This window comes from Apis florea, unplaced genomic scaffold (genome assembly GCF_048593485.1).
Source record: "Apis florea isolate Af1SG1 unplaced genomic scaffold, ASM4859348v1 contig_1645_pilon, whole genome shotgun sequence".
Classification (NCBI taxonomy): domain Eukaryota; kingdom Metazoa; phylum Arthropoda; class Insecta; order Hymenoptera; family Apidae; genus Apis; species Apis florea.
In genome coordinates, this window is record NW_028256430.1 from 622,327 (window position 1) to 645,875 (window position 23,549).

The window sequence follows — 23,549 nt, forward strand, 5'->3', positions numbered from 1 at the left end:
CATGTTTCCAAATTTACGCGAACAAAATTGAATTTATTTAAATTAATTCTCACATTTTAATCTAAAATGTTTCTATAATATTTGGATAATATAATAAAACTTTTATTTTTTTTATCGTTTAATTATTCATCGATAAATCATCCACTTTAATACTCAACGCATCACAATATCACCAAGATTAATTCTTCTTCTATTTACGAAATACAATTTCGTTTCTTCATATCCTTGAACAAATACCTTTTCTTCCCTCCAGAAAGGTTCGTATCTTCGATATACAAACGATATTCTCGCTTAAAGCATCAAGTCGGCTTGTCGCACGATAAACTCCCTTTCTATTTCATTTTCTTGATATACACGATCCCGTTTATTAACACATGAATAATTCCCCGCACTGGCTGCGCGAATCTTCCGCATCCTTCGAAGCCCCAGACCGAATCCCTCGGGGACTTTTCCCTCTTTCGAATAATTCTCTTTCTTCCCCTCTATCCCCTCTGCTTTATCACTTTTCTCTTCCTGAATCCTTACTGATGCAAGGATTACTTTAGAAATTCCTTTTAGGATAATTCCCTAAGATTTACCATCGCTCTTCCGTTTTTCCTACATCCTCGACGCACAAATAATGACGCGCGTATATCTATATCGTCCTCCTTCTTTTCTTTTTCAACATCCATTTCAAGAAATTCAATATATTATCTTGAAATCGTTAAGATTCCATTTTATTAAATTCCTTTTTTCCAGAAAAGATTCAAGATTCCTCTCTTTCCAATCATCGCCTCGGTTTTCCCTTTGCGCGACCTCGAAATCTTCCCTTTTCTTTCGTTTTCTCTTCTTCGTGCACGTAGAATTGTTCAAACGAAGTGATTGATATGTTATGTAAAAATTCAATTTATTTAATGAATGATGAGCAATTTAATTTTACACTTCAATTATCTTCTTTTTCTTTCAGCTAATGTAAAATTACCATTACAGTTTATTGATTTTCGTGTTTATCCCAATGTCTAAAGTTACTTTTTAAATTTTCTATCTATTTTGTTCGAACATTCTGTTCACGTCTTCTCTCTCTTCTCTTCAGACAATTTCTATTTCTGTTTTCTTCCCCTTTCTTTCTCGTCGTTACACAATTTCGAGGAAAGCATCGTTCATTAACGCCTCAACGTCGATGCCCACCACAATGACTATAAATCAGCTTGCATTATTAAAACATTGTCAATGTGCTTTCTCATTTTTCGAAGTTAGATAAACTTAGATATTTCTTTCTCTCTCGATTTCTTTTCACTCGAATTCGCCAGCCGATTTTCTGGATCCCTCCTCGTGCATTCTTCGTTTAGATCGCGTTTCAAGCATTCCAGCTTTCTGCCTGTTCGCGGTTTTCTTTTCTTTTCTCGGATATTTTAACACGAATTCCTTTTATCGACGAGGGGTTTTTTTTAGTTTCGTACTGTGAGTCACGAAGATATTTAGACACTATAATGTGTGCTTTAACGATCTATATCTTCGTTAATTTTGAAAGAAATTGAATCTATCATTAACGAAAAATAATTTTTAATTTTTTTTTAATTAAATTATTATTAATTAAACTCACATCGGATACATCTATTAAATATGTAGAAAAGATATATTTGTAATGAAAGTTTGATTGATTCTGATAAATCCTTTATATTTACAAAAATATATTGGTCAAAGGATATAGATAAAACTATAATATGCGCACACGTATATGTATATATTATCGAATACCGTTTCAAATTTTAAAACGAAAAACCATTGAAAATAAGAATGATCCTAATTTTTATGGATATTTATTTTTATGTCGATTTATTTTCCTTACGTGACGTCAATCCGTTGAATCAAGTTGAACATAGAGAAATTCTGATCAGTCCATGTACTTTATGGCAGTTGTCGACCATTATTCAAGATTTTTGTGGTGAAACGAGAAATCCACAAACGATATTCGTTCACCTGATTCAGTAGTAGAACCACATCATTCGATGCACATATCGAGAAAAGGAAGAGAGAGAGAAAAAGAGAGAGAGAGAGAGAGAAAGAGAAAAAGTGAAGTCTCTGGAAACGAACGAACTCAATCTATATGCAAATGCGTTCATCTTTTATCTCGAGTATGAGCAATCGATGGACGCTTGTCGAGATCCTGTCGTGGTTGCAGTTTCGACTCCAATGCACAATGAACGAGCCACGGGATATCTAAGCACTACAAGCGGCATATAAATAATATCAATAATGAGATGGGCATATTATCTCTCCCCCGCTGATTATTACAGTTCAACCTTGATAACTTCTCGAAACTCGAAAGTAAGAGCTATGGAAGCTATCTCGTTCATTTCTGTACAGAATTTGAAATATGAAATCTCAGTTTTATATTTTAGATTCGTGTGTTCTAGGTTTATTCGTATGAACAGGTTTATTGGAAAATTTTCATAAATTTTCAATTGTCAAAAAACAAAGCTGGAAACAACAATTTTTTTTTTTATTTTTAATTTTCATTTTATTTTCGCTTGAAAAATTATACATCGATTATATGTATAACCGCGGTTTCCAACCTCTCTCAGAGGAAATGCCAAAACTTTTTAATAAAAAATTAATGTTCATAATATCTACAAATAAATAAATATATATACGATATAAACTTTATATCGTAACAGTACAAATTCAGTGAAGTAACGTTTATTTTTATTTTTCTTACATTTTTATACATTCATTAAATTAAAAAATTATCCAGAACGGAAGATTTTAAAAATGGCAAAATCTTGTTAATTGCATTATTTTGTTAATTGTAATTTTCAGTATTTTTTTGTAATACGTGTCTGATATTATTATATCCATTAAAAGAGAGGATGGCGCGGAAAAAAAAAAATTTTTAGAAAGGCGTAGTAGGTTGGAAAATCGCTGATGTATAAGGAAAATTTATAAAATTTTTTTTTTTAATTCCTTTAAGAACGAAGGATCGACGTAAAAGTAATTTTACTTTGAAGAATCCGATGACGCAAGATCTATCTACACGTGCTATCGTGTCTATTTCGTATTCACGGTGTAATGAAACCATGTTGTGCATCGCCTTTGTGCATACACTCACAGACTCGCGCACAGATACAACGATGCGCATTGATGCGCTTCGTTACCTGTGTCGGAATTGATTGAAGGATCGTAAAAAATTTGCTTCGTTCGTTAATTCTTAAATCACAGCTGATCAATTACAATTACGACGTAGATTTCCGTCAACATTAATTAGATTCACTTTGAATACAATAACAAAGTGGAGCCGGAAATAATAAGCGGTACGATAAATTAAAATATAACGATAACGAAATTTGAATTAGTAGTTTGATAAATAATAGTTTAATGAAAGCGTGAATGTAAATAGCAAGATGTTCACGTGTTAATACGAGAATTAAAATAATATTATTTTCGTAATGAACGATCTGTATTCATTATATTCTCTTTACGATCGAATTGTTAACATAGCGTTGCAAGCATATCAAGGATAAATAGTGTAAGAAGATGAATTCAATTCGTTTACCTTGTGATTTCTTCGATGAGTTTGCAGGGATCGGCCGCGTAGAATTTCACACCGAAATATAGGGTGTGGACGTCCGAGCTTGGATCTCCTTTCTGGACTTTCAATTGTTTTCCAATCTTCTTGCTTGGATCGAGCCATTGCTATAAAGATACGCGAATCACGTATACACGTAAAATCGAGCATTTCTCCTAAATAATTAATCCCCTCGATCGATCGAACCGTAAGAGTTACGACGAAACTGTTGGTCAAGCAGACCGGAAATTACAGACAGCTCGACATTTCCTGTGAATAATAATTCTATCCTCTCCTCCGTGGCCCGAGGGTTGATGATATCGGCTCGATTTTTCATCTAATTTTTTCTTTTTTTTTTTTATCTAATTTAAAAGGGTAAATTATTCGATATCTTGTTCTTTAGATGTCTAGCATCGATTTATTCGAAATCGTATGCGTCGATGATATTGCATTTCGATAATCCAAGGTAATTTCTTTTAATTATAGAGAAGGAAATGACACGTTTGCGTCGCGCAATTGGAAAATCTTATTCAGAAAGGAAATTAAATTTCCAAATTGATCTGATTTTTACTTGAATATCGAGGTCCACGATATTATAGATATAATATGAATATTAGAGAATATTGAAAAAGGATTTTGATTTTAAATATTATAAATGGTGAAATTTTTTGCATTATATTTCATTATATTAAATCAAATTTTGACTAATATTATTTTCAATAAAACTAAAAATTTCTTGGAAAACTAACATCAAAAATACCAGACTTATTTTTTTAAACGATGATCACGAAATTATGTAAATCTGAAGGGATGAAACTCGACCGTATTGAAACTTCGATCAAATATAACCTAGACAAGAAACATCATTTCTTACCGTCTGATTACCGTGATCCAGATAACGTAGCCCGAAGTAAGCCGTCTCCAATAAATTCAAATGCCTGAACACCCTGTCCAACAGTTCCTGGCCGAGGTTCGAGCTCTGGAAAAAGTAAGAAAAAAAAAAGAAAGAAAGTAAGAAAGAAAGAAAATCGTTGTTTGATTTATCCCGTCAATAACAATGGAGTTACCGACACGAACGAAATTACTTCCTACATCAATATCGGCGCGAGTATACTTTCGATCCAAGTTCGATCAACCGTGACGATTTAAATCGTGATGCGCACGCGTCATTGACCACGCCGTAGTTCCAATTGCATTAAAACGCGTTTATACGCCTTTCCATATCTACGAGATACGAAATACTGGATCCATCGATCCTGGTTCAAGGGAAGGTTGCGCGACACGTTTCGTAACGGTTCTTTTAACCGGCCGCAAAACCGATTTCCATCTGTTTCCAATCGAAGAGCGACGAGCAATATGTCATTAACGGCCCGCGGATTTTCGTTTTTCTAACCGCACGCGGGATAATTAACTTCTGATCGAAACGGTTCGCGATCGAGTAACGCAAGTACTACTGTCCATTATCGTTATAGGATTTCAGGGATGTCTTATATTTCTAATATCGTGACAAATAATAAAATGAGAGAAATGAGATTGAATTCGTCGATGATCGATCTTGATTTTCTTTTTTTTTTTTTTTTTTTTTTTGTATGTATACGTTTTTTACACAATGCAATCATTATTTTATAAACATAATAAGGGAGGGATAGGTTTCTTGCTCGAGAATCTGGAACGATGTTTCGATTTTTTAAGCTGAACAAGTATAATTCATTTTCCAGAAAACGATATTAGATACATTTTAACTCTAGAGTATAAATATGTAACAAGATAATATTTATTCTTTATCGTATCATAAATATATTTAACATTCTGATATCTAAACGCGATATAGTTGTCCATTAAACTTTCACTTGGAATATTTTATCAATTAACATACCGTATTACCAATCAAATATTATATCTAGAAATATTAATTTATTTAATCATTTATATTCAAATCGAAAAATACGTATTTTATCATTATGTATATTCCTGTCTTTAAGAATTAGAACACGAGAGATAAAGACGAAAAATTTTTCAAATCAAAACGATTTATAACAAATTTTCAATTATACTGATCTCTGTTAACTTATTACTTTATACTATTTTGATGTTTGTTTATTAATTGATTTGGATATTTCATTAAAGTTATGCAGCATTAAACGTATGAATATTTAAAAAAATATATATTTCTGTAAATAAAATGCTGTAATTTCTGTAAATATCAATCCAAAAATTTAAAAAAAAAAATTGGAGAAATTTTACTAACACTACGAAAAAATCTTAGAGAGAAATTAATCATCCTTTAAAAAATTCATTTTCGTGATGCAACATTCTTGCAAGTATCTCAACTCTCTTAAAATTTAAATTTTCTCACATCATATTCGTAAATATAATTATTTCGACAAAAAGAATAGGACAAAAAAAAAAAATAAAAAAGAAAAAAATTCGAGCAGACGAGTCAGCTATATAATAATTAAAAAGAGAAAGATACGAGGATAGTTATACCGCATCGATTCTGACGTTAATTTAACCGCGAGATATGCAACCGGTGAACTGAGATTGAAATCACTGGTTTCCGGTTCCCAGTTTTGTGGTTCAGAATCACGACTCGTTTCCCGTACGAGAAAAATTAACGGGAATGCACGTTTTCATTTTCGATTGTTTGTTCTTTCAAGATGCATACTTATAGATATTCACAGATATACGAACAATACATAGAATAACAAGAAAACGAGATATTCAATACTTATAATATTTATCAAGAGAAGTAAAAAATATAACGAACTTAATCCTTTGCGAAGGAACCAATGAAACTTTTTTTTAAATAATAAAAATTAATTTTATAAGAAAAGAAGAATTGCTTTTGGAATTTACGATTAGATATTCTTTTCTTCTCTCATAATGAATATTCTACAAGTATCGAACCTCTTTTTTTTATCCTGCACCAGAATTTTGCTTATTATTAGTTACTACTTTTCATCCTTTCGTTCTTTCCTTTTATATATGATTTTATAAAAATTTCTAGACATCATACGAACCTATATATATTCCATACAATAAATATATCGATTATCATAAACATAGAAATAAACACGAAAATAATTTTAATTACCCAAAGCGACAAATACCGTCGTTGATTCTTCAATATTTACTTTGGTAAATATTTCATATAGATAGATATTATCAGCACACGAATCGACCAGACTTACAAACAATGGTGTACCCTCGTATCGAACGAGATACATTATCTATCTATCCTCTTAGAAGCGAAACATTCCATGAACCCGAGTTCTCTGTATCTGCTTCGATCGTTCGTTATATATACAGAGGAGAAGACGCGTTTTCTTGAGCGTATACGCGTGCACGCACACACACACACAGCGGATGGAATTCGAGGATAATAATTGAAGTCGAGTCTGTGATGCCTCTAACGATCTCGCGGTGGCTCGACTTTGACAAGTTGCGCGCGATATGTATTGATCATTGCCACGCTGTGCACGTATCCGAGAGACAATCGTTAGTTTGCTCCGTTGCGACTGTCACGCTTCGTGATTTGTCGAGGGAAAGCGTTCAGGTCTCGTGAAACCGTGGAATTCGAAGGCAAATTAGAAGTGAGTCTTTCGAATGATCTGGGTAACCGTGTTGGTTTTACTTTCGTAGAAATGTTGGAAAATATGTATGGAAGCTGTGGTGGAGTTGAATTGATTCTTTTGTTTTTCTCTTTTTATTTAAATTTAATTTAAATTAGGATTATGTTGCAAAAATGTTGTGTTTCGATATGTAGAAATTTCTTCTCAAAATCTTTTTTCAAATTTTTTAGAACTTACAGAAAAATTTTTTTTTGTTAATTATTAACAATGGCAAAATATTTTTTTTACTATGTTTTAGTGAAAAAGATTTAATGTACTATGATCTATTTGATTTGTTTCATCGAAAAGAAATATATTAATTATTTCATTATTTCATAACTATTATGTGCAATGTAATATGAAATATTTATATAATGATAATTATTAAAAAAAAATGTACAATTTTTATTATACTATAATATAATATATTATAATTATAATAATAATTATAATATGTTATTATTATAATAAAAATTGTATATTTTTTTATTAAAAAGATTTTTTTTCAAAATTGCACAATATTTAAAATTAGATAGATAGAAAGTTTAAACGATAAAATTAAAAAACTTACAAAGTTTTTAAACGAAATACTTGACATCATAATATCGAGCATAAAGAAGTTAACATTCTCAAATATTCAACTTAAATAGCACGTTATAAATTTTGAAACATCGAAAAGCTTATTAAACCATCGAGTCATTTGAGTATTATTATTTTCCCCATTCCCTCTATATCATTTTCTCTTTAAGTGCTCGTTACACCGCACAAATATTTCAAATGTACACGAATCATAAAGAATTCTACGATACTAAACGCATTGTTGATTTCTGTAACGATTAAATAATAATATATAATTTATACGAAACATAATGATATGAATAATCAAAATCTATACCTTCATTTATATAATTCTATTAATAATATTAATGAAATTTGAAAAATAAAATTAATTTTTTATTTCTTAATTGTTGCACTTTGTAATTGAAAAGATTGTAAATTTAAAGAGAAGAGAATGCAATAAAATAATTTGTAAATAAATATAATATTATAATTTATACAATATTATTATATAATATTGTTGCATCCGACTTGCAACACGTTTTTCCATAACGTGTTTTTATTTATACAATTTTTACAATAATAATTAATTAATTTATAATTATTTATAAAAAAAACTAATTATTTTATTAAATAATATAATATTCCTTCGAGGAGCGAAGAGCGACACGACCGTTTCGTTCGGTGTTCGGAATACGACTGCGTTAAATCGATATCAATAACACTCGATATTTACAGTTTCTTGTGTCACGATTTATATTATCCACGGCGTTTCACGTAATAATATGATAATTTAATTTAATTATATAATAATTTAATACGTAAATTAATTTAAAAAATTGTGTAATTTTTTTTGTTATTAAAAAAACAAAGGATTTAACGAAATATTTAACAAACTACCTAATACCAAATAATAATAAGTTAAATTCTAAGAAAATGTTATCTTTCTATCTTGAATTTTATATCAACAATAATCGACAATTTTATTGTCCGATAATTAATTAAATAAATAATATTTCGCGAGAAATTTAAATCGTTTAAATATTTATAAAATATCAAGTCTCTGACGAGAATTTAATTACGATATAATTGATGATACACAAAATTTTTTTCAACAATTTCAATTTTTTTGCCCAAGAACTCTAAAAATAATATATTTTTTTAGAGTTTAGATTGTAAAAAAACCTATGAAATTGAAGTTTAAATAAATTCAATGATCAGAGCGAACGATAAAATTAACATTATATTAATAAATATAATAGACAAAAAATAAAATAACTATATAACACAATATTAAAAAACAATAAAGTATTTTTAAAAATAAAATATGATAATTTTTTAATAATAATTTTAATTTTACGTATAATAAAAATTTTGTTCGATTATTTATTCGAAATTTCTTTTACAATAAATTACAATTCTGGTTAAAAATGATTTAAATTAAAATTACCGTAAAAAAAATTTAAGAACTTAAAACATTCCTTAAATTATTCTTTCTTATCGTACTTCCTTTAACACTCTCTGAATCGCTTTAACTAACTCAAGCGATTTATCCTTCTCATATATCCAATCTATTTCCAATTTTAATTTTCATTATCCAATAATAATTTCCTATTATTTCTATCTTCATAAAAAAAAAAAAAAAAAAAGAAGAAGAAGAAAGAAAAAGAAAAGAAAATTTAATAAATTTCCCCAATTTTTATCTCGAATAATCAACGAAACAATAATCAAGCCAATAATCAACTACTACATACGCTTCATAAACGTTCGTCCATCGGCATGAAGCACGTTCACAACACAAAAGAGTTAAGTATTAATCAATAGCCAACAAAAGAATTCATTAAGCAAAATGAAGTAATGATTTTCGATAGCCGGTTTTTTCATCGTTCCGGGGTCAACGGCAAAACATATTGGAGACTATATATCCGAACGAAGAATAAGAACGAGAAATGGAAAGGGACAGAAAGAAATATCGAACGAGGCAGCAGTTCTGTCCTGCTCTCGTTTCTTTCTGTTCCTTCTTTTCTCCTCCTTCTCCCCGCCCCCCTTCTTTTTACTCTCTCGTTCCGGCCGTGTCTCTCGTATCTGGATCGCAGCGTCGTGAAATTTATTGTAGACACCGTGAACCCATCCACGGATCTGGCATCTATTCTACCTCTGCTGCACCTGCACTTTTACCGCGAAGAGGTGGTTTGCACCTTCCACGGATCAAGCCAGTTCTTCTTCCGCCCGAGACAGGTATAATGACATTGGAATCGGTGCAACGAACGAATGCGGATCGCGCGAGCGCGTAATCTGTTGCGTATTTTCAGCGAAAAACTGGCGATCACTGGTTTCGCCTCTGTCTACGAATTTATTTAACGAACAAGAGAAGTTCGTAAATGTTGCACATTTGCCCAAACGTTGTAGCGGTACACGTGTGTCTATGTGCAAACGAAAGTAGAGAATTTGCTTTATCGAGTCGAGTGCTTCCTGTGAGAACGTACCCTTTCAATGATTCACTCGAAGCTATGTAAAATTGACTGTCTTCTGGGAGGGGAACAGTTTTCTAGGAAACTGTTTTTTTTTTATGTTTCTTGATTTTTTTTTAAATACGTCGCGTTTTTTTTTTAAATAAATGCAGATATTGAAAAAATTTCACGATTATTATTAGTTCCCCCAAATCAAAGGAAACAAGTTTACAAAGTTTGAACGTGTATCGAGAAAAATTCTGTCCTACAGAAGAGCAGAAAGAAAATTTCTATTGTAATTAAAACATAGCGATACGATACGAATACAACTCGTTTCCTTCTTTATTAAGCCCCGATCGCGGACAGAGGTAATTTTCTTTATAGCACACAACTCGAATAGTACGGGCAATTTTATTAAAACGTACTCTTATCTTCCGGTTCACTCGTTGAATCACTTGCAATACGCAATCCAAATGAAATATAACGTTTGGGCCACGAAGTAAATCGCGATTTTATTAATTGAAATAAGAAAAAAAAAAAAAAAAAGAAAGAAAGAAAGGAAGAAAAAATCGCAGCTACGGTGCATTGTAACATGTATATACCGAAACAAAGACACAATCTAAATGGAAAAGAGACGAGAGAGAAGAAAATAATGAGAAGGTAGCAGAAAAGAGGAGAAAAGAAACGTTTAACATGGCCCAAGGTTTACTGCCCATCTTGACCGGTTACTCTCCTTTTAAATCTCGATAATCTATGCGACTGGGATCGCGAACATCGAAGACTTTTCGAAAACAACGACGACTACGATTAGAAAACGGTGAATCCAACCGATGAACGATCGTACGGATGCGAGCACGCTTTTCTTGTCCACCAGCTACGTGATCCTCGAGAGACACGCGTGGCTTCTGAATATTTTGAATTTCGTGAATCAACTTGCTGCCTTCATGGAATTGCAAACGAGGGAAATAAGAGGCTGTATTTTTTTTCTTTCCTTTTCTTTTTTCTTCAGAGAGATTTATGTTCAACTCTTCGCTCTTGAAGAAAGACGGTTGGTGAAGAAATTGGAAGAATACGGATTACGAATGTTATCCGTATGATAACAGAATCTAAATTACTTAGACGTAGTTCGAATTATATCGTATTTTTAATAGATATAATTTAAAGAAGATGGTAATTTTTTTTTTACAATTATATTCCTTCCACGATGAAATAATTTATAAAAAAGAATTTCGTTTTTACGATACTTTTATAATTGTAAAAATATTTCACAATACTTTTAACATCGAAAGAAACGATAAATGTATAATTATAAACGAATGAATTAATACGAAATATTAATTAAAATGCATATCGATCGAAATATTGCCGAACAATAAAAATGACCAAAAATATACGTAAGTTATACTTACTATCTACAAATTACTACTACAATCACAAAGTAGATAACTGCAACAGTGCATCCCCGAAGAGACTCTTTAAAGATTCTTCTGTGCACCGGCTGGTCTTTGATGGAAGCTTCCTAATCGTCGGATCGAAGAAGTATCGCTTCAAACGTCCGCAAGAAAAAGAAGAATCAGCTTCGATCCCGCTCTCTCCTCGTGTCTCCCCGGCACCGTGTTGAAGTTCGTTCGATCGCTTCCAGGATGCATTGTTTTCACCTTTTTTTCTCTCTCACTCTCTTTCTTCCTCTTCCATCCCTTCTTTCTTCAGCTCTCGAACGTCAGTGGCTCGGTTTCGGTGTATATAACGACATCGGTATCGGCGGATACGTACTATATATATATCTGTACACGTATAACAGAGCGAAGGTCTATGCCCTGATGCTGGTTGGCCACGATGTTCGGGCTCGGGGGTACAGGAACAGGCAGAAGAGGCAGCAGCAGCAGCAGCAGCAGCAGAAGAAGAAGAAGAAGAAGAAGAAGGCGTTGGAAAGGAGTAGAACGAAGGGACGTGACTCGATAGAATCTGGTGGGGCTTATTCCACCGGCCTTTTTTCACCTTTTGCTTACATAATGTATTCTCAAACGTACATACGGGCTCTTGGTACTCTGCTACCAGTGAGCCTTTACGTATGGCATCCGCATGGGCCCTCTCCTTCTGTCTGTGGCGCCCTTGTCTTGGTACGCGCGTCCACGTATTATCTTCTCTCTCTCTCTCTCTGTTTCCCCTTTTCTCGAATGACCGTGTGTAGGTGTACGCGAACGTTCACGACAACAGGAGGAGGCGACTCTTATCGTCGTCCACGTATACGTCGTCGGTGAGAGGCCGTTCCGCCGTGGCCGACACGACTGTCGTCGTTGTTGTACGGCCGCAAACGTGACGGAGGCGTGTCACATCGGAATACAAAAGGTATAATACCCACATACCGATGCCGCTAACTCATACCTACCGGGGAATACCAATTTTCGAGCTGTTCACTCGACGCGGCCTCGACGCACTCGGCCGATCGCCCCGGGACTAACTATTCGATCAAGAGCCGCGTGTGTAGGCACACGCGAAGCTACAGGTGAATAATATCGTCCCACCAATGAATTAACCCTACTGTTGCTCACGCAGGATGATCAGGTTTATGCAATAGCTCGGTTAAGAGGTGATTCGAGTTTCCTTCTCGAACGATTTCTTTCTTTGGGAAATTGATAAATTGCTCTTGGCAATCAATATCGAAGAGTTAGGCATCGCTTGATCAATTATTAACTGCACATTGAATCATGTGAGTGTCTTACTCGCACTTCCATTAAGAGTCGAATTAAGAGTCGCAATAGCGTGAATAATCTCATCAATTTTTAAAAAATTATTTCAAAAGAAGAAGAAACAACCTCTGAATTATTTCTTCGCGATCCATTGTGAAATCCATTTCCGCCAATTTGTTTCGGCCGAATAAAAGGGGATGAGCATGTCTCGGCGTATAGTTTCGAGGGTACGTGGAAGCGTTTCGAGGCCAATCAATTATCACGATCGATCACAATTAACACCGTTCGGGACTTCTTTCGTGATCACGAACGACAGCCAAGCACGAGGGAGGGAAGGTTTGGTCGGCTCGTTACACGGCGAAAATAAATTACACGTTTTCGTGTTGGCAAAGGTAATCGTTAAGCAATTAAATAAATTAGTTAATTAAACGCGCGGCGCACAGGGTAAACCGAGGCTCACACACCGACGCGCTTCTTCTTGCACGATTCGCGCGCGAGGACGATACCTCCCCCCGGGTTGTTTGTCACTTTTTCCAACCGTGGCGGAGGCCTCCGCGATGCTTGGCTGCCTTACACGATCGACGGGAACCGCTCGAAAGAAGCGAACGACGCTTCGGTAGTTGCACGCACGCATCGCGTGTACGGTGCCCCGCCGTTGCTTCTTCGCCGGCCGGCCATTATCATTTTTCACCCACAAATCTGTGGTTACATTAACTCGATATTCCGCGAACCACGGCACCGGAATTATGAAGGATTCATTCATCGTGCAACAAGGGAGGCTGATTAACGCTGCCCGCTTCCATTTACCGCGCTCGTTATCCGATCTACGTACCGTAAGGAGGTGGTAACGAACGAGATGATTCCGAGTAAAATGAAATTTTGTTTCTCCATCGAGAAGATTGTGATCTTCGACAATTTGAATCTTCGACACGAAACTTTGCATTTACGCGAAAACTACGGAAAAATTTTTTTGTTCATGAAGTTTTAGGAAGACTGTTGAAATTATATACGCTGTAAAAATATTTCAAATTTGATTTTTCGAAAATGGAGCTTCACGAATCAAAGAATATTATGATAATATAAGTATATATAACTCCTCTTGTTACGTAAATTTCTACGTTTACACGAATTCTGCTTAATAATTCTTCGAAGCTTCGCTAACTTCAAAGATTATCTTATAGGTACACAGTCAATAAATATCAACTCGATATCTTAATCTATCTATTCTTCTTTCCAAAATCAAACGTCCAAATACTATTACTAATCGAGCATTGATGTTACTCTCTCCTTTCTTTTCCGTTTTTTCACGTGAAATCCACCATTTGTATCATCCCTGTTTACGAGCAAAGAAGGAGGAAAATGGAGGAACAAAAACTAGAGAGGAAAAGGCAAGGGACATAGAATTCTCAGCGTGGCATTTCTATCACGGTCGATCGGTCTGTCGTCTATAAATAGTTGCGTGGTGGACATAGCCCAGAGAATGCGTAGTCCATACTTAATATGCCCCTGGCAGGAGGGAAGGTTTCGATGGCCGCAAGGACAGCACTTCGTCAGGCCATTTGTCACTTTTTCTAAGCCGCGCCGCTAAGCTTGACGTGAAACGTCTTGTACCTTTACTATTTATGCTCCGCGGCGTGCTTAGGATCGATGTAGCCGAGAGTTACTTAGGTGGAAGTAACGCTTCCATAGTTCTTGGTACCGAGTTGTCGTTATTACGCGCAAGCAACAAGGCGGTAGTTCTTGCCTCACCCCATAGTCATATTCGACTGTCTTGCAAATTTCTTTCCCTTACACGTATTCTCCCTTCAAATTTCAGAAATACGCTTTTACTTTTCGTCCACACAAAGATATTCAATTCTTTTTTTGCTAATGCATTTCTATTTCTACGGTTGAAATAACTTCTTCTCGACTCTCCAATTATTGTTTCTCTCATAATTTGAATTTTCTCAAAAAGCGTCTTCCATTTTCTTGCACGAAACAACGTAAAAATCGAGGATCATAGAGTGACGATTAAATGATCATTTGTGTATTTCTCAAACAGAAGTCAAGTGCTCGATCGAAATTCGAAGCGACGTTAAACCAACCGTCTTCCAATTCCTTAACGGATCGCAAACAACAATACACTTAACGTCCATTTCTCCACGAACGGTAACGGCATCCCTTCTATCCAATTCTACCGATTCCACGCTTATATATAAAACCCACCGAGCCAGCCAATCGTGCGGAGATCCATTCGCCGAATACAAATCGCGCAAAAACTCTAATTGAAAGAACGAGCTGTTGAAACAACGAGATTTCCGCGAGGAAACGATCACCGGTATAAACGTGAGAGGAAGCTCCTCCGTTCTCCCGTAACGGTGGCTATTGTGCAACTTGGAACGCTCGTACCATTTCGAGGAGAGAGAGAGAGGAGATAGCTAATGGATGGAACGAAATGAGAACGAGCGTCGAATCCGACGAGGAAAATCGAGAGGGAAGGAAACAGCGGTCTTAAGTTGCGTTGCCTGTGGCCAAGGCAACCGAGCGACCGGGTAAACAGGCATTCCTCGTATACAGAAAGATTACTATTTCAACAGTGCAACAGGCTCGCGCGTCCATAGGCTTTCAACGGGGAATGCATCATTGGCTGCACGAAAAACGGCACCACGGAAGAGGGATGAGGGGAGAGATGAAGGGCACAACACGATGCCGGTGTATAAGCATTGTTCCGTGCTTCGATTCTTGCTCTGTCTCTCGCGTCCATTGTGCCGTTCGTTTTTTACCGCGTATCGTTCGGATCGATCGATTAGATATGAAAATTGACGACGATCGATTTTAGAAATGATTTTCTCCATCAATTGCGCGGCTCGATTGATCAAAGTTTTCGAACGTTTTATTCTTTGGATTCGTTGCATTTTGTATCGTTCAGAATTATTTTATCCCGATGATGAAAGTTGATAAAAGTTAACTTCGTTGGAATGATAAAGAGTTGATTATATTGTATTATAGAATCATTAATCCATCGTGAAAGATTGATTTCAAATCGAAGACAGATTGTTGTTAAATCAATTTTTAATTCTTCCTCTCTCTCTTTCCTTTTCTCTCTCCATAATTTCAACAACTTGAATCACATGTTAGGACTGCAAGATTTCGTAAATTGCAGATTTCAAATTACATATTACATTACTTCTCGCGCAAGTAAGAATATATGTAAATATCATTTCTACGGAAAGTTATTTCACTGATTACGAGTTATTCCAAATGGCAGCAGCCATCGTCTTGCCCCGCACACGGATAAAGCGAGTGCTTTGAAGATAAAGTAGAAGAAATATACGTGATGTGAAAAAAAAGAAGCTCGGTATACGCCGGTTACAGAATGATTGAAAGGCGCGGGCAAGGTAGAGTTATAATGTAATAAAATGAAGTGAGGAGAAATTCCTCGAATTCTTTTTCTTTGAGATATCTCCCAATTGAGATAAATATTATATAAAATTTAAATAACGTGGCAAAGAATAATCTTATGATCCAACTTTTACTCTCTAATCGTTTCTTTTATATCGAAATTCTTAATTTTATTTCTGTTTACATTTATTTTAGTAAAATGTATTCTTCATCAAATTTGTCCATATCTCAAAACCTATTCAATACCTATCGACATACGCAAAATTAATTAATCGTGCACATTCCTTCTCGAAGTACCGATAAAAACAGCAAGATGAAACGGTTAAACGTTATTAAATGACAAGTCTCGATGTTTCCACGAAGTTGTCTCGCGTGGACTAGAACGATGAGCAACTACGAAACCACACCGTTCCCTTTTTTTAAAGGAAGCGCAAAAAAAAGAGAACCACTCCCTCGAATCTCTCATTTCCTTCTACCTATGCGGTAGCAACTACGAATCGAAAACTTGACTTAGCGATTAATACGTGCGGCCTAACATCGTTCTACAGCGGGATTCCGTGACCACGACACGGTGGAATACACGATAACCTCAAGTTAAAAGCGTGCTGCGTCACGAAAGCTAGAAAAAGCAGCGGAGAGGAGATCGAACGTGCAAGTGTCTAGATCGAGGGACGATGCAATAAAAGTAGAGGGCGATCGACTGGAGGAACGAAAGAGGAAGAGGAACATGGACGATTATGACGACGAGGAGGAGGAGGAGGAGGAGGAGGAGGAGGAGGAGGAGGAAGAAGAAGAAGAAGAAGAGTAAGAAGAGGATGAAAAAGAGGTGGAAGGTCCGTTTACTGGCCCATTCTGGCCGGAGGCCGAACGGACCTGGGTAGAAGAAGGTCCAGGAGGTAGGTAATCATCTTTAGGTTGCGTGCTCCGAACGACCTCACTCTTTTCTTCTTGCTCCGTATCCCTTCTTCGCCACCATCGTGTTTCTTTCATTTTTCATATACACGTCCCGGGCAAACCGTTTATTTAGGCATACCGCCCTCTCCCTTTCCGTCTTCTGATCCGCTGGCGCTACTTTTCAGCCCCCGGGGGCTAGGGTTTGTCGTGGGAATCGGAACACCGTAAACGCGGATCGAGGGGGCCCCGAATCGGCTGTTTCGCGAGGGCATTTCAGGGCTACGAGAGACCAACGCCTCGACGAAGCCAGTGCTTCCCAACTGGGTAACGGAATAAAACGCTTTTCACTTGAATGATTCGTTTGGAAATCGTAGGAAAAATGGAACGTTTTTTTCGACAATTTGTTGCGAGACCAACACGCCTTAGGAATCTTGAAGCATTGAAGAAAAGAATATCTTGTTTGATGTTAGAGACAGAATTCATTCAGAAATATGTAGAAAATTGTTTTACTGGATCTGAATGGATATTTAAGCGTATGAGGATAACATAGAAGAAGAGTGATTAAAGAATCATAATTCGTATAATGAGATAAAGGTTGGGAAACACTGTTTTGAATCATCGGACGGAGGAGTCTGTTGAACCGTCCCGTAGGCTCGCAGAAAGAAGACATTCGTCGTAACACCACCGCCAACTGGCAAGGGATAATTTTACTGCCGCGATAATTGACCCCACAGCCTGTTCTGTTACAGTTCGTTGGGGATCATCGATGACGCCTCGAGAAAAAGTGCTGCTTCCTCGCCACGGGCGAGGAAAGAGATGCTGTATTTCTCGAAGAAAACAACAAATTATCGGCGACCAACGAGCCACGACGATTATTAAGGGATTTAATTGCGTTCGTGAATCATTCGCCATATTTTTTTTTATTATTGTTTCGCTTCGATGAACTTTTCCAGTTGAAATGTTTGTTAAATATCTATCGACACGTGATTCAATTGAGAATCTTCCAAGAGAACGAGTTCAATTTGTTGAACAATTTTAGAAAAATTGAGAAAAACTATTTATTTTGTTTCGATTTTGTAAAGAAGATACGTTAATTGAAAAGATATTACATTTTCACGTAATAATATTTATCGAAAATTCGAAAGAGGAATTTTTATCTTTAAGAACGCGAGAGAGACGATTCTAAAATGTTTCTCCGTAGAGAAATAGGATAGAAATACACGGGAAAACTTTGTCACAGTGAAAATACTGGTCACGACTGTCATTTGACACCTTTATAGAGCGATGGCTTCAAAGGTATCAAAGAGCACAAGAAGGCAGACACGGCGAGCAACGCTGATAATACTTCGAGGCACGATTCAACCTTTCTTCTGCTTGATATTCATTCTCATCTTGAGAACAATCTTTCATCGGACGCGACAAAAAGAGCCATTCGAATATAGCGCGCTCTTTTGATGAAGTATCTCGCGCGGAAAGAATTTTAATTTTCGTGATTGATTTGGAAAAACGCGTATTTCTACGTAAAAATAAGGATTTAAGGATAAAGTTATTCTATAAATAGAATAAATTGAAAAACAGAAAGTAAATATAAATTAATTTTGAATTTAGAATTGACATTTCATGTTTGATTCGATATATGAATTTTTATTACATTTTTCCCTTTCAATTAAGGAAAATTGTATCAAGATCTTGAGAATTGTTCAAAAGTTTACCAAGAATTTCCAATTTATATTTCTATATAAATATGCTCGTGTACAAAATTACCAAATTTATTACTATTATTATGCGACGAAATTTACGAATTGCAAAATAATAATAAAATAAATTATAATAAAATTCGATCGAGCAAGAACAATTCAAGCGATTCGACAAAGATGTCCAAAGATATATTTTTGTAATCTTAATTGCGCAAAACAGAAAGAGAGGGGAAAAAAAAATTCACGGATCTTGCGAAACAACGAGGTGGAATCCTCGAGTGCTTCGTTACAGTTTGTTGCGTCGCGAGGAGAAAAGGGAATTTTCGTTAACGACCAAACTTTCCCCGCTGTTAACAGCAGATATAAAAAAATCAGAAACTTCTTCAACCTCACTCGACCAACAAGAGTCATCCCCGTAAACGGCGGAGTTTACTTGAATGTGATCTTTATTCATAACGAATCGGAATCTGAATAATCAATACAACGTCTGTCGCGTAAAGAGAGGGAAAAAAAAGAGGGAGGTAAGAAAGGACGGAGAAAAGTAAAAGCCTGCGAAAAGAAACGGAGAAAGAAAGTAAAAAAGAAGAGAGAGAGAGAGAGAGAGAGGGGGGAGCCTTTTTACGGCCTCGTTATAAAAATTATCCGAAACAACGATGCTTCCATCGTTCACCGGAAGAGAGCCAGAGACCCCTCCGGGCAACAAAGCGGAAAATTTCCAACCGGTTTTTCGCTCTCTCTCTTGTTTACCTCCGTTGTAACGCGCTTTTTCCCCCTTTTTTTTTGCAAACGACCACGAGAACGTCGATGAAAAGAGTTTAGCCAAACAATGGAAAAAGTGGCCCTTAGGAGATTACACCTCTGGTAAAAATTACATTAATCGGCATCGCTCGTGGTCAATTGGATCGAATGGCGAAGAAACGAAAGAGTACAGTCGAAAGAAACTAGTTGGAAAAGAGGGAAAATTTCGAGCCAATCGCGGTGAAAAATCTTCCTCGAACTCCTTCCTCGACTTCTTTTCATCTCGCTTCGACTTATCTTTATCCCTTTGCCAGCGAAACTGGCCGCGAAGCGTACGTGGCTTTTCTAATCAGGTCTCGTTGAAGGCTCTCGCCTTCTACGGATGCCACACGGAACGTGGACGTAAATTGCAGAGAAATGTCGTAGGAGGTAATTGGACGATGCCTTGGAACGCTGGAATTATTCTAACGAGGCCTGCGAAATTTTCCACGGCTTGGACGTGTTTCATAAAGGCGTTCATTTTTCCTTGAATTTTGTTCCATCTTGTATAAACATCTCGTGTTTTTCATTCGTGTTTTTCCTTTTCCTTTTTTCCCCTCTTCGTTTATTTTGCTCTTTCGTTTACACGAGAAGATCGTATATTACAAAATTTGATTTCTTTTCGAAATTATTGAGAATATCGAGACATTTGTTTTTTTCTTTTTTTTTTTTAATTAAATGATATACTAGAAAACCAATCATATCTATAAATTTTGTTAACATCAAATATTTTTATTCTTTTTCAGTTTCTTGATAATTATCAGCAAGTCTGATACGTGATATTCAAATCATATCTTTTATCCCTTTCACGAGCAAATTTGCATATAATTGCAGTAATTTAACTATTTTATAAGATAACTAAACCGTAAATATATATATTTTTTTTTTCAATAAAACAGGTTTTAAATTTTAATACGCTGTGTCTTTTTTTTTTTTTCACAAAAACATCGTAAACAATATTTTTCCATTGCTAATGATTAGCAAAAAAAGAATATAGTTTACAAAAGTAAAGAATTCGATATGGTTATAAACGTGTTTCACGTGGAAAAATGTTATGCACAAAAATATTAAAGCAGTATGATATATTATTATAATACCCGTTATAATAATTAAAAAGTGAAATAGACGTTTCCACATCATTATCCATGATTATTTTCGACAGCAAATTTTCTGTGCGTTTTTAATTCTCGAAGTTACGCGGAATGCTGAAGAAACTCGCCCAATAAAATTTAACATAAAACGCGTGTATGCGCGTGTTTAAACACGTTCGTGTTCCACTTTCATTTCGCTAGCACGGAAAATTTATAGAAGCTAAAAGTTTCCACCGAAAGTGATACAAACCAAGATATACCGAGACAGGATTTGCGAGCCGTTTTCCTCGCTTTCACGTAATTCTCCGCCAGCCTTCTACATCCTATACAGAAATTTATATCTCAGATAGGTATATCCCGAGTCGTGAGTAAATTGAATGGGGCGATACGAGTTCAACCATTTTACTACAACACGTGTACAACAAACTTTTCGAAACTTGCCTCCCTTCGATTCCACTTTCCAACCTCCATAAACGTGAAAAAGAGCAAATCTTGCTATCCAAACATTTCTTTTCTTGAGAAAAGAATATGCGTTATATCTACTGTTTAACGTATTCTCTTACCATTATCGTTGTAATAAAACTACTAAAATCAATGTAGAATATAAAAAGAAAATTTTAATTCTAGAAAAATTGGAGAATAAGACTTATCTTAAAAATGATCCTCAAGAAAAAATCAACAGAGAAAACGAAGCTACTTGAGACAAATTCATCGATCTCGAAATTTGACAAATCTGTTTTCCAATTAAACCAGATAAATCGATCCCGAAAATAAAAAGACAAAAATTTGTCACGCATTATCGCGATTTACCTTCTCGAATCTGAATCCACGAACGTAAAATCCGCTCGTTAACCGGGTTTAATATCCTAAGAAGCGGTAAATAATATGCAAATTCCATCGCGGATCGAGAGGAGGATCGCGATGGACAACGATACACGGGAGCAATGTATCGGCGATATCTGGTTCTGCCGGAAAGGGTTACATTTATCCGGTCGCATTATCTTGACGCATGGCCATTCTTCCAGGCTGTTCGGTTACGCGAGACTGGTTCTATGACCGGCGATATAAAACCGGGAAGATACCTGGCCCGTATACTGGTATATCGATGGCGAGAAATAGTATCTATAAGTATCGTGGTTACCAACCGAACGACTCTCGACCGTTCCACCTCTAATAATCCCTGATGTCGTCCCTTCTCTCTTTCCCTCTCGATTCTTTCCATCTTTCTTTTTTTTTTTTTTTATCTAAGCGAACCAACGATGGGATTTGACAAGCTTCGAATATTACGAATATTACGCGTATATATAATCGATTCGATTCTCGAGCCTAAAAATTCTCCATTCTTCCAGATTCGAAATATATCGAAAAACGAAAAAACTGATCAATTTGTAAATTCTTCGATTTATTTGGAAAATACGATCGGTATACTTATATTTTCAAGTGGTTTAAAAAAACCACTTTCTCAAGAATCGATTCAGATGGAAACCTATCGTTTCACACGATGCATATACATCTCGATAATTGAAATCGATATAATCGCGAGGCTTCTCGAGGAGGGAAGAAAGAGTTTTGCCAACCGGTCCCCAGTCGTGGAACTCTATTAATACACACCGCGTTCACGGCGTTTAAGCTGGATGAAGACAGAGGCAGGATACGCGAGTCGCGTTTTTCATCGGGTCGGACAGTAGGTTGGTGTGTTCCAACGGCATACTGCGAGTTCCATCGCGTTCGTGAGTAAGCTCGAACGGGCACATAAGCTCGTAAATTGATTGCGAAATACGGTACGACGGAATCCCGATTGGCAGGGGACCCCCGTTTCCTTTCTTACGGACAGATGTCAACGATGGCTAGCGACTTGAATGACGAGTGGTGAAACGATCGATTTCAGGAAGCGATGATTCACGGTTTATCCATGTGGGATTTACTTGTTCCACTTGTTGCGCGTTGTTGTCTGTCATGGATAGGCGAGTATTTACAAGATTGGATTTTCACGATGCATTTGTAATGTTATCGATACAACAATTTGCAACACGGCTGTTTCAATTTGAATTCCAACAGAGGATAAAAATGAAATGGAACTTGTTATAAAATTGAAGAGAAAATAGAAGATAAACGAAACAAAATCGTGTGTTAATAAATCATCCGTCACTGGTGTGTTCATCGATCAAGGAAACATCAATCAAACTTTTTGATCCAGCTACTCGGACAACCTTTGCTTTTTCCCTTGACGCACGCGTCATCCTCTTCTCTCTCTAATTTATCCCTATAGAATATTTCCCTAAAATGTCCATCACGGGATGTCTATTGAATACTTCGATAATAAAAAGTATATATATAAAAAAAAAAGAAAATAAATAAAAAAAGGAGAAGGAAGAAAAATCGATAACTCGATCTCTCCCCGAGTATTCCTTTCAATCGAGTAATCCAACTTTAAAATTCGTCCGGCATGTATAATGTAATAGTCCAGGGATGAGCGTAACGAGGGAATTTTTTTTCAAATCCCCTTCCTTCCTCCAGCAAATTCATCGTGAATTTAATATATATAAAACATTTACAGTGAACGAGAAACGAGGATAATGGATCGTGGCGAGGAGGAGGAGGTTTGAAAAGGAGAGGAGGAGGAGGAGGAGGAGGAGGAGAATGAACGATTTGCAAGGAGGGAGGTATAATTAGACTGGTTTCAATTTCACCGGTGGAGAGAAACTTTTATTGGGATCGTCGCTCCAGACGTCAACCCGGAAACGGAAAAGGATGGACGAAAATCGGTTCGAAAGTTCGGCAGAGAAAGCACGGTCGCGATTCGAGGAACGACGACGTTCCCATTGTCCCTAATTCGCGCACCCTCTATATAAACCC

The 23,549-nt window shown here is 36.0% G+C and overlaps 1 protein-coding gene across 7 annotated transcripts in view; it reads right to left on the reverse strand.

Annotated features, from left to right (window-relative positions):
• Positions 1-23,549, reverse strand: part of LOC100869764 (band 4.1-like protein 4A) — a 67,331-nt gene that overhangs the window by 19,034 nt on the left and 24,748 nt on the right. For all 7 annotated transcript variants that reach the window (XR_015292060.1, XM_012492171.3, XM_086908079.1 and 4 more), the window contains exons 3-4: positions 4,419-4,523; positions 3,533-3,672 (exon numbers count right to left, since the gene is read on the reverse strand). Coding sequence is in view for 6 of the 7 variants with exons in the window: in XM_012492171.3 (XP_012347625.1) it covers positions 3,533-3,672; positions 4,419-4,523 (245 nt within the window). In the remaining variant the exon portion in view is untranslated. The remainder of the gene's footprint in view (positions 1-3,532; positions 3,673-4,418; positions 4,524-23,549) is intronic.